At 40.5% G+C, this 12,998-nt stretch overlaps 1 protein-coding gene across 3 annotated transcripts in view; it reads left to right on the top strand.

Moving 5' to 3' along the window:
• EVI5 (ecotropic viral integration site 5) overlaps nt 1-12,998 on the top strand; it is a 182,858-nt gene that overhangs the window by 126,313 nt on the left and 43,547 nt on the right. For all 3 annotated transcript variants that reach the window (XR_008630186.1, XM_055138201.1, XM_055138200.1), the window contains one exon: nt 736-831. Coding sequence is in view for 2 of the 3 variants with exons in the window: in XM_055138201.1 (XP_054994176.1) it covers nt 736-831 (96 nt within the window). In the remaining variant the exon portion in view is untranslated. The remainder of the gene's footprint in view (nt 1-735; nt 832-12,998) is intronic.

Raw genomic sequence — 12,998 nt, 5'->3', positions numbered from 1 at the left:
GCATGAGGCTGTGAGTTTGATCTCTGACATTGCCCAGTATTGCTAAGGGCAACACCTCCCCACACACCTCTCAGCTAACAATAGCAGCAACATAAATGAATGACTTTTAGATGCACATAAATACGAGAGCCCAGATTGTGACTGGAGATTTGCATGAGGATAGGAGTGCAAAATAATCTGGTTTACTTGGCAGTGTCTTATGTAAATCAAGTTAAAATATATGAATTTTTTTTTTTTTTTGCTTTTTGGGTCACACCCGGCGATGTACAGGGGTCACTCCTGGCTCATGCACTCAGGAATCACCCCTGGCGGTGCTCAGGGGACCATATGGGATGCTGGGATTCGAACCCGGGTCAGCCGCGTGCAAGGCAAATGCCCTACCCGCTGTGCTATCACTCCAGCCCCAAAATATATGAAATTTAAACAAAATATAAATGATAACAGAATATAGCAAAATGTTCTCATAGTCACCAACACCTAACAACTTTAATTTTAGTATTTGAAGCAGTACATATAAGTAGTATTGCTTATGTCTAAGGAGAAAATGCTATTCTATACACTAATTTCATGGCAGGTTCAGGAGGTAATGGCCATTTCCCCCCATGTAATCATGGACCTCTTTCTCCTTTTCTAAATTTGGGGCAGGTCATAGTATTCATGTTTTCTTGCTGAGGTTTCCATTGATTTGGTTTTATCGTGTGTTTTATTTCTGGCTTCTTTTGCCTGTCAATCTAGAACAAGGAAGAGGTGATGGCTGTAAGGCTCCGGGAAGCAGACAGTATCGCCGCTGTGGCAGAACTGCAGCAGCATATCGCTGAGCTTGAAATCCAGGTACTGTTTAAAACACACACACACACACACACACACACACACACACACACACACACACATACACACATTTGTGTTAGAGGAATGCACAGATTCCCTTTCCCATTGCACCTGAGTACCGACTTCTGTCTTCATCCCAATGACTGTGATTTTATGTTCAGTGATCATTTGGTGTTTTGTTTTGTTTTTTAATGTCGTGAAATACACACAAAATTTGCCATTTCAGAATGTGACATTAATTACATTCACATTGCTGTGAACCCTGACTCCAGAATCTTGCTAAATCTCTGTACCCATTGAGCAATGGCCCCCAACTCAGCCCCTGGAATCCACCGATCATCTGCTTTCCTTTCTGAATTTGACCAAGTTCCTCATACAAGTGGAATCAAATGGCATTTGTCTTTTTCTTTTGGCAGGGGCGGTGTGGGCCACATGCTGCAGTGCTCGCCAGTGCAGGGACTCTTGCTTGGCGCTGTGCTCTGGGGATGTTCACTGCAGCACTCAGGTGGCCAAGTGGTGCTGGGGGTTGCACTAGGTCAGCAAGACTAGAGTACATGTTAAGATGGTACAGGGGTTAAGGCATACATTAATAGTATCTCTCTGGTTCCGGGATTTGTCTTATTTGTTTGTCTTTGGTCCACAGCTTGGCAGTGCTCAGGGCTTACTCCTGGCAGGGCCTAAGGGGCCATATCTGGTGCCAGATACTGAATTAGGATCAGCTGCTTGCAAAGCAAATGCCCTCCTCTCTGTACCACTGTCTTCAACTTTTTTTTTCTAATTTTTTAATTAGTGAATCACTGTGAGGTACAGTTACAGACTTACAAACTTTTGTGCTTGCATTTCAGTCATACAATGGTCGAGTACCCATCCCTCCACCAGTGCCCATTTTCCACGACCAATGGTCCCAGCATCCCTCTCACCACCCTCACCCCATCCCCTCCACCCTCCCCTGCCTCTCTGGCAGGGCATTCCCTTTTGCTCTCTCTCTCCTTTTGGGTGTTGTGGTTTGCAACAGAGGTATTGAGTGGCCATCATGTTTGGTCTATAGTCTACTTTCAGCCCGCCTCTCTCATCCTGAGCGGGCCCTCCCGCTACCCTTTACTCAGTGATCCCTTCTCTATCTGAGCTGCCTTTTCTCCCAGCATGCGAGGCAGGCTTCTAAGCTGTGGAGTGATCCTCCTGGTACTTATCTCTACTATTCTTGGCATTCTGTTACTTTATATTCCACAAATGAGTGCAATCTTTCTATGTCTGTCCCTCTCTCTCTGACTCATTTCACTTAACATGATACTTTCCATGTTGATCTTAGAAAAGATGGCCTCAATTTTAACCATATACATGGCCTCATATTTTTTTTCTTTTTGGGTCACACCCGGCAATGTACAGGGGTTACTCCTGGTTCATGCACTCAAGAATTACTCCCAGCACTGCTTGGGGAACCATATGGGATGCTGGGAATCGAACCTGGGTCGGCCACATGCAAGGCACACGCCCTACCCGCTGTGCTATCACTCTAGCCTCATGGTCTCAATTTCTAACCATGTTTTAAAAATTATAAATATAAGAACTAGAGAGGTCAGTGGGCTCAGCATGTTTTGGGTCTGCCAGAGTCCTACGTTCAACCCCTGGCACTTCGTGTTCCCCAAAATACCACAGGAAGCAACATTTCTGTGCCAGGACAGTGCACCTCCACCCAAATAAAATATGAAGACCATCTACAGAGAAGATCATAAGGCAAAACTTTAAAGTTTGTGTGTGTGTGTGTGTGTGTGTGTGTATTTCTTAGAGCCAGAGAGTTCAGGGATTAAGATACTTGCTTTGCATGTGGACAACCCTGGTTGGATCCCTGGCACCACACATGATCCCCTAGCAATGCCAGGAACAACCTCTAATTAGTTCAGTGGGACTTGCTTTGCATGCAGCTAATCTGGGTTCGATCCCCAGCATCCCATGTGGTCCCCCAAAACTGCCAGGAATAAGTCCTAAGCACCATCAAGTGTGACTCAAAAAAAAAAAAAAGCTTCCCCAAATGAATATTTATGTAAAAATTACTCACATAACCATTATTCTGGTTAAAAAGAATATTGTTTGTATTCTAGACGTCTTCCCATTCATTCCCTTATCCTGATTTTTATGATAATTTCTTTGCTCATCTCTTTAGTTGAATTATATATATATTACACGATGTGAACCAGATATGCATATATATACATATATACATATACACATATATGTATATCTGGTTCACATAGTGTAATTTCCTGGTTTTGAATTTCTTTGGGTCCCATTGAATATTTTTGTGTTTCTTCTTTTTTGTTCTTGGGGGAGGGGCATTGGAGGAAGTCATACCTTGCAGTACTCAGAACTTACTCCTGGCACTATGTTCAGGGGTCACTACTATATTAACTGGGGGCTGAGAGAATCCAAGTTGGTTCAAGCCTGAGTGGGAAAACTATTTCATGTCAATCAGTTCCAATCTGTATCTATTTGGCACATCCTGTGCTTAATAGGAATTCACTAGGAAACAGGCATATCTTGATTTTTTTATATATAGTAAGCCCCACTAATACATTAATCTAAAGAAAACAAGAAATTGGTAGTATTAAGTCATTTGCTTTTTCAGCTAATTTACACATAGACCATGCTTGAGAAAACCAGAACACACTGTGCATGGGAGGAAGATAGAAGTGAGCAAGGAATGTACAGACTAGTAAGTGGGGATGGGAAGTGAACTAGGATGAACTCTGCAGGGCGAGTGGCTTAACTGCTCTACTACTTCTCTGTCCCCATGTTTCCTCTCTGTTCCCAGTTATTTTAGTAGGATTCATCATTTTTATTCATATAGGTAATCCATTTTGTCATTAGATCACAGTATATTTGTTTTTTTAATATGAATAGTCATTTGAGAATTTTCAGACTTAGATATTTTCAGCAGTGCTGTGACTCTGAGCCGTCTTGTACATTATACTGATCACATGTGTAGCTGTTTCGAAGGCATGTTTACCAAGGAGTGGAATGCCTGGGTCATAGAACATGCAAACATTCAGTATATTTTTCAAAGTGCTTTCATCCGTTTAAATTCCCAATAGCAATATATGAAAGTTCATGTTGTTCCATATTCTCCCCCAATTCTTGGAGGTGTCAGATGTTTCATTTGTGCCATTCTGGTGAGTATACAGTGCTATTTCATTATGGTTTTAATTTCTACCTCTCTGATTCCTAATAAGGTATTGACTATTTAATTTTCCTTTTTTGGAAGATGCCTTTTGAACCTTTTTGCATGTCACTCTTCTTTTTTTAAGACACCATGGTTTATAAAATTGTTTATTATTGTCGTTTCATTATTTTGACATCAGTCCCATCACCAGTGTCCCTCCTCCCTCTACAGATGTCCCCAGGCTATCTCCCATCTTCCAGCCTTGCCCCCTTGGCAGGCATATAATAAATTTATTTCATATTTCATTACTTACTCCAGCAAACTTAATGGAATGGCAGATGGAATTACTTGAATATAAGATGTTCATTCATTATTGAAAAATGTATAAAATCCCTTAGCAAGGGGCTGGAGCAATAGCACAGCGGGTAGGGCATTTGCCTTGCACGTGGCCAACCCGGGTTTGATTCCCAGCATCCCATATGGTCCCCCAGCACTGCCAGGAGTAATTCCTGAGTGCAGAGCCAGGAGTAACCCCTGTGCACAGCTGGGTGTGACCCAAAAAGCCAAAAAAAAAAAAAAATCCCTTAGCAAGCTAGGAGTAAACATAACTTTCTTTTTTTTTCCTTTTTTTTTTTTTTTTCTTTTTGGGTCATGCCTGGCGATGCACAGGGGCTACTCCTGGCTCTGCATTCAGGAATTACCTCTGGCGGTACTCAGGGGACCATATGGGATGCTGGGAATCAAACCCGGGTCGGCCATGTGCAAGGCAAACGCCCTACCCGCTGTGCTATTGCTCCAGCCCAGCTTTCTTAATCTTACAGAAGACAAGCTTATGCACCATTAGTGAGTGTCATCCTCAGTGCTCTATGAGCACCTTGCCTGAGTGAACCCCGAACACCAAGCAGAATAGCCTCTGAGCACCACCACTTGTGGTCTCAGGACCAATACAAAAGAACTAAAGCTCCTTTGTTCAGTTATGAAGAGAATATACATTAGGTTGTTCGTAATTACGGAAACATTTTAAATTCCACTAGGGGGAGAACTCAACTTGGTCAAGTATTTTTGTGCTTCAAATCTTTTCAGACCAGTTAACTCTTCAGTTACATTACTTTTGTGTATAATTTTTTTCCCATAAGTCAAATTCTCTTAAACTTTGCACTCAATGAATTACATTATAATATTTTCTTGATATATTTAAAATATGTTTAGATGTAGTTATGAAAAAGGAATGAATAGATATAATCCACTGCATTTAAAAAATTTCATAGCATTTTAACCAGATACACATTTTTTTGATACATCATTTTTAATTTGCTAAATTTATTTTTCAGACTTCTTTAGTTTATTTAAAGAAGTGGCCTGATTTAAATTTTATAAGCTCTGATTTAAAATTTTAAATTTCCCTCAGTATTAATAAGTTAACTACATCTCTAATATGCAAAATAATCCTTTATAACAATGACTTCATCGACTTTTCCTCATCTTTGGAGGAGCTGTTTTCTACTAATTTCAAGGCGATTTAATAGAATTAATTTAATATAATTAATTTTCTATTGATTTTTGTTAATTTCATGGTGACTTGACACTTTTAAAACCCATAGTAGCTTTTATATTTTAGCCATTTTCCTAGAAGTGCTTGTAAAACTTATTACCTAGATTTTCCTTCTCAAAGAATAAAGCATGAATTATAGTTACCACCATTCCACTCTAATGCTGTTTTGGGACAGATTTGGAACAGTTCTTCTATTTTGAAGAACATGCTTTCAAAATAGAAGGGTTAAACTAATGTTTTCATTAATTTTTTTAAAATTCTTTAAATATTTTTAAATTATAGGACTGGAGTGATAACACAGCAGGTAGGGCATTTGCCTTGCACGTGGCTGACACAGGTTCGATTCCTCCATCCCTCTTGGAGAGCCTGGCAAGCTGCCAAGAGTATCCCAACCGGCACGGCAGAGCCTGGCAAGCTCCCCATGGTGTATTTGATATGCCAAAAATAGTAGCAAGTCTCACAATGGAGACGTTACTGGTGCCCACTCGAGCAAATCCATGAACAATGGGATGACAGTGCTACAGTACTGTGTATCATTTAACTATTTTGGCAGTTGATAGTATGAATATTTGGTTTCTTTTTTGTTTTGTTTGGGGGGAACACACCCACAGTGTTCAGGACTGACTGACTCCTGGCTCTGTGCTAAGGGATCACTCTTAGAGGCACTGAGGGAATATATCCTATGCTGCACATCGAACCAGGCTTGCAAATCAAGCCCGTGTACTGTCTTTCCAGCCCCATGTGTTTTTGTTTTGGGACTACATCTGGCAGTGCTCAGACTCTGTGCTCAGGGTCCTCTTGCATGTAAAACTTGAGCTCAAATATTAAAACTTAAATATCTATGCTAGAAATAATTAAGTTGAAATAACTATTCACTCTTCTGTTTTAGAGTTTGAATACAAACCCACTCCATGATTAAAATGAAATCTAATGAAATTTTTTTCTTTTGTATTGGAAATATAATAGTTTTATGTGTTTCCTTTTTTTTTTTTTCCTTTGGGGGCACCCCTGTGCTTTTTGTGTCACTCCTCTCTCTGTGCTCTGGAGTCACTCCTATTTTGTTTGCTTGTATATTTGTTTTGGGGCCACACCTAAAGGTACTTAGGGATTACTCCTGACTCTGAGCTCAGGGATTACTCTTTGAGCCTTTGGGTAGGGTGCTGGGGATTGACCCTGGGTCAGCTACATGCAAGGCAAGCAGCATACTTGCTGTATTATCTTTCTGGTGCAAGGTCATTCTGATGCTTAGGGCCAAATCTTGGCCTCCCAACTACCAGAGTAGGCATCCCACCCACTGAGGTATCTTTCCTGCCCTTTGTGAATTTACTCAATAGCAGATTAGCTGCCTCATGTTAACGGTTTACTTTCCAGTTAAAGGTACTACCAGCTCCCGGTTCATCACTTAGTTTTTCTGAATGTCCCAAGCTTTCAGGACATATTCCCACTCTCTTCATGAAGATCCTTCCTGCTCTGATTGATTTGTGTGTATGTGTTGATCCTTCTGCTCTGATTGATTTGTGTGTATGTGTTTTGTTTTCTTTCGTATTTTAAAATATTTTTAAATTGAATCCTCATGGATTACAAAGTTATTCATGATTAAGCTTCCGGTGTACAATGTTCCAAGTCCAGTCCCTTCACCACTGCCCACCTCCTTCCTCCATTGTTCCCAGTTTCCTTCTCTACCCTCTCTGACTGATTATTGCCATACTTTCAGCTTCATTCTCTGCTCTTCTCATAGCCCTATTTTTTTTAATTGAATCACCATGAGCTCTAGTTACAAAACTTTCATATGAGTTTCAATCAGACAATGATTGAACACCGATCCCTCCACCAATGCACATTTTCCACCACCAACCCAAGTTCGATTCCTCCGTCCCTTTCAGAGAGCCCAGCAAGCTACCAAGAGTATCCCACCCCCACGGCAGAGCCTGGCAAGCTACCCGAGACATATTCGATATGCCAAAAACAGTAACAAGTCTCACAATGGAGATGTTACTGGTGCCCGCTCGAGCAAATCGATGAACATCGGAATGACAGTGCTACAGACAGTGCTAATGTTCCCACTGTCCCTCCACCCCTTCATCCCACCCCTTCTCCTATTTCTGTGGCGTTTCCCCCATTCTCTCTCTCTACTTATCGGCATTATGGTTTGTAGTACAGATACTGAAAGGTCATCATGTTTGGTCCAGCACACATCTCCCATCCCGAGCAATCCCCCCAACCACCATTGACTTAGTGATCCCTTCTCTATCGCCGCTGCCTTCTCCCCTGGTTCACGAGACAGAGTCTTATTCTTGAGACACAAACGTTAGTTAAAAATCTGTCAAACCTCTCACCCTAATTCATTGGGATTTGTTTTGTTTTGTTTTGTTTCTGTCTCTTCATTTTATTTCAATCATTCAAAAGTCACCTCAGTTCTGAGCTGCTCTGAGTCTTCCTTGAGGCCAGCCCAGCAGATTTGGATGTGCCCCTCCTATTCCAGAACTCCCAGTGCTGTCTCACAATTTTATAATAAATAAATTTTCATATAAATGCCCAAATCTGAAGAACAGAATTTCAGTGAGTTTAAATGGGGAGTTGATTTATTTTCAGTGAATGATTATGGAGATGGAGTACCTACTTTGTTACATTCACCCTTCTGAAAGCTTCTGGTGAACAGAGATGAATAAAAGAAAGAAGTTTGTTTGATGAATAAAATAGTTATCTTTTCCCATTGAGCTTAATAGTAAAGGGGGATGTCAGATGAACAAAATTAATGAATCCTATAGCGTGTAGTATAAAAGGTAATTAATTGGGGGGGTTGTGGTTTTGTTTTTTTTTTTGCTTTTTGGGTCACACCTGGCAATGCAAAGGGTTACTCCTGGCTTTGCACTCAGGAATTACCCCTGGTCATGCTCAGGGGACCATATGGGATGCTGGAATTTGAACCCGGGTCGGCCGCGTGCAAGGCAAACGCCCTACCCGCTGTGCTATCTCTCCAGCCCCTGTTTTTTTTTTTTAACATGTTGGAGAGGGGTAAGATTAGTGTTGAGGGAGAGTACTATTACTATTTAAATAACATAGTCAGGACAATCTTAGAAGAGGGAGGCTATCTAAACAAGTATTTGAAGCAAGTGATTTATACATATTTGAGGGGAGAATTCCCCAGTAAGGGAACAGAAAAGGTGAGGATGTAAGACCTGGAATATATCTGAGTAAAGTAAGGTAAAACATAGTTGAAGTGCAAGGGTTAAGAAGAGCAGATAATGTAGGACCTAGGCACTTTAACCTTTCTCTGAATAAGGTACAAAGAATTGGGAGGGTTTTGAGCATAGAAGTGATCAATCAGATGGCATGTAACCTGTTAAAACTGTTTAATTGAACTGGATTCAAAAAATGCTTTTAAGAATTCATGGAATGTATTATTTCTTTATTTTGAAGTTAGGGGTATTTAGATGGGAGGAAATGGTAATTAAAAATAATTTCTTCCTTTGCTGGACAGATAGTACAGGGTGGCCAACTGAGGTTCAATTCCCCGGCAACACTGAGGGGATACCTAAGCACTGTCAGAAATGATCCATAAGCACAAGAGCCAAAAATACACACAGCTGGGTTGGCCCAAAACTCCACTTCCAAAGTTTGTTTATGTCTGCATAGTAGCAGGACTTTTCTACCTTCTTTATTTTATTTAAATTGAAATTTAAAGTAAACACATTACTTTATAATGTGTAAAAAAAAAATGTAAAGTCAGAATGCAAAAGCCAGAAAAAATTAAAATGGGGGCCAGGTTGTATTGTACCAAGAGCTGCAGCACACCTTTGCCTGCAGGGGCTCTGGGCTTGACACTTGTCAGTGTGGAGTTCCCCACACATCCTGGTGGCCCTACCACGTTCCAGTGCTGGGAATAGCTCACAAGCACTGCCAGTTTTCCAAACACAAGTGAAAATGTAGTTATAATGTAAAACAATTAAAAATAATTTTACACTAATATTTTATGGAATGCTCTACTTCCTAGGTGTTGGAAGAAAATATGGAGAAGTTAATTTTTGTTCAGTTAGTTGAGGAAAATAGGAATTAAACCCACTTCCTTCTGATACTTAAACTGTGATTTAGTTTGCATTTTGGCTCTGTTTTCTTCTTTCTTTATTTTGGGGATCAGGGGTGAGGGTGAATGCCAGCAGTGCTCAGGGGCTACTCCCAGTTGGTCACTAAGGACCTTATCCCTGTGGGACAAAAGGAACCTCAAGCTGCAGGGTATTAAACCAAGACCTGCTACATGTAAAGCATGCCCCCTAGCCCTCTTTTAGGAAAATGAAATTGAACCCAGTTCCTATCTTGGGGTCATGACCTTATTAAAAACTTGTCATGGCCCCATCAAAAACTTCTGTGGCTCAGTACATCTATAAAATCTATGCTACTTCGTTAGAAATAATGGAAAGTTTTAAATGTAAAAGTATAGTTTTACTCAAACTCAACTTTTTGTTATTTTTCCTGGTACTCAGTACCGTTTACCAACTTTTGTAATCTGCCCAGTAGATAACCTCTGGGTATGCCTCAGATGGGCAATACCCTAACCACTCTTGGTTTAAAAAAACGCCCACTCAAGATTCTATTCTGACATAAAAATGAGGGAGTTGCATTTAAATCAGTGTGCCCAGATCAGAATGCAGTTTGGATAGATAGAGGAAATGATACACTTTTCATCTTTTAACTTTAAATGATACATATCAATAACATGAAATTATAGTATTACTAAATGATGACGGTCTTTATCTTAAAGTTTTGTGATCAGTTTGTACTTTCTTTCCTGAGCTAATTTGTTAATGGTTTCACAACAATTAGTGGTTTATATGAAAATGGTTGGCTAATAAACCTCTTTATGAGAGATAATTTTTCCTCCCTTTTAGTACAATGGTTTCCTTTTGCACAACTTACTTGATTATTAAAATATTTTAAAAATTTAATTAGGCTTCTCAATTGTGAGTATTTTCAATTAGAAAAATATTCTATAATCTTTTCTCTCAATACTAATTCTTAACAAAGAGTTAGGTATATAGGATCTTTATTCAGCTAGTTATCTACTTATTATAAATTATGAAACACCAGAATTTCTTACTAAAGTGCTCAAATTAGTCTTTGCTTTCATATGCAGTTAAATTTAAAGGGATTGTGTGATTAAAAGTTTTAAAAATATTGTTGTATGTGGAAATGAAGGATATTATTTCAATCCCCCAAAACCAACTAGAGTAGAAAACTTGTGAAGGGCGGTTAGGTGTCTTAATAACATAATATTGCTATTCATCTTAATATTACTGAAAGTTTGTAGCAGCCAAGAGATAAAGCTGGGTTTAGTTCCCAGCATTACGTGGTCCTCCAAGCATCCCTGGGTGCAGCTCTATAGGCCTCCAGCACTGCCAGGGTGGCCCAGATGTCCCTGACACTGCAGGGCCCAAGGAGCATCGTATCCCCAGGCCCTTGCATTGAACCATCAGTCCACTGGCCAAGAGTTCTCAGTGTGGGGCTGGAGCAATAGCACAGCGGGTAGGGTGTTTGCCTTGCACACGGGAGACCCGGGTTCGATTCCCAGCATCCCATATCGTCCCCTGAGCACTGCCAGGAGTAATTCCTGAGTGCAGAGCTAGGAGTAACCCCTATGCATCGTCAGGTGTGACCCCCCAAAAAAGCAAAAAAAAAAAGATTTCACAGTGCGGCCCCCCAGACTTCCTGAACACTGCTGGGGACTGCTCCCCCTTTTCCTGAACAAAAAAAATAAATAAATAAACATAGAGATTAGTTTTTCTGCATTTAGCCCACAGATTTTGTTTTCTAGCACTGCTCTTGGTTATCTTGCCTAAGATAACCAGGGCTTTTCAGAGAAATGGCTGATGCCAGAACTATAAGTGAGCTCAGAGCAGCCCTTGCCAGAAAGCAAGGAATTGTTCCGAGATGGCCCTGCACGAATCAGAGTGTGTAAACAGCACAGAGCAGCCTGCTGAGCGTTCCCAATGCCAGAAGTGGAACAACTGAGGAAAAAATAGTTGTAGTAGATTATAGCTTAAAATAGAAAATGAAAATGTACACATTTATTTTGATATGGCTGAAATAGGGGAGAAGAGTTACATCCCTCTGCAAAAGATTTCTGAATACTTCTTTGGTAGCAGTTGTGGAAGCATGAAATCTCTGCCCTGTAAGTACAGGTCTTCAGTGACTTCCCTCCAAAGGTGCAGTATGGGAAGGCTGAATTACTCTTGCCCTTCCCTGGCTAAAGGAGACGCCTGACAGATCAGACCACTTTCTGGAGCCAGGCTATTATGAACAGCAGGGGTTGGGCTGGAGCACATACCTTACATCCACAAGGTCCCAAGTTGGATCCCCTGCGCTGATGCCTCCCCAGCATTAGTGGTGAGGTGGCACTCAACACTGCTGGGCCTGAGCAGCATTGTATGACTAGGCCAGGTGTCACCCAGAAAGGTTCCTTGATCCACTGAGCATTGTTAGGGAGGAGCCTCTTAAAAAGATACATTGACATCTTTTTAAGATACATTGATATATGACAGGTTGTGGTGAAAGTTACACCTTTTGTTATTATTGAGAAACAGTAACTACGTGCTCCGGATGGCTCAGTGGTAAAGCACTTGCATTGCATGTATGAGACCCTGGTTTCAATTCCCAGCACTACATGGCCCTTTAAGCACTACATGGCCCTGAAGCAAAAACAAAACTTTAAGCCAGACATAGTACAGGAGGTGAAGTGCTTGCTTTGTGTGCAACTGAATCTGTTTTTGTCCCCAGCATCGTATAATCCTTTGGGTACTACCAGAAGTCACTCCAGAGCACAGCCAGGTGTGCCCCAAACTGTGGCCCCTCCCACCCACTAAGTAATCTGTATAACGATGAACTGTAGTTAGTCATAATGTATGAAAAAATTAAATTATTCATTATAACAAATTTGCCATACTAGTGGAAAGTTTTAATAATAGGGGGGAAAAGTACACAGGGGATATAAAAATTTTCTTTCAAGTTTTTGTCGTTGTTGTAAATCTTAAAATTTGGGTCCAAGATAGTGTACAGGAGTTAACGTACCTTGCATGTAGCCAACCCCAGTTTGATTCCTGCACCTCCTGTGGTCTTCTGCGAATTACCAGGAGTGACCTTGAGCACAGAGCTAGTAATAAGTTCTGAGCATCATTGGATGTGGCCCAAAAACCCAAACCAAAAAAAAAAAACCCAAATTTTATTGCAAAAATACTTTAAATAATTTCATGACTTCTAGGAACTTGGGAATTACATAGAATTTTAAGTACTTATCACAAACAATTTTACTTAAACTAATTTAAAGAAGTATTTTCTAGTTTGGGGATGTTGTGTTAACTTTTTTCATTTAGCTGATTTTGTAAGGAGCATCTCTTTAAAAACAAGTATGTGAATTTCTCTTCTGAAATGAAATCAAGTCAGCACTAAGAAAAACACTAAGAAAAAAAT

This window comes from Sorex araneus, chromosome 5 (genome assembly GCF_027595985.1).
Source record: "Sorex araneus isolate mSorAra2 chromosome 5, mSorAra2.pri, whole genome shotgun sequence".
NCBI lineage: Eukaryota > Metazoa > Chordata > Mammalia > Eulipotyphla > Soricidae > Sorex > Sorex araneus.
Note: the sequence above shows the minus strand (reverse complement) of the source record. Positions and strands in the feature narration are given on the sequence as shown.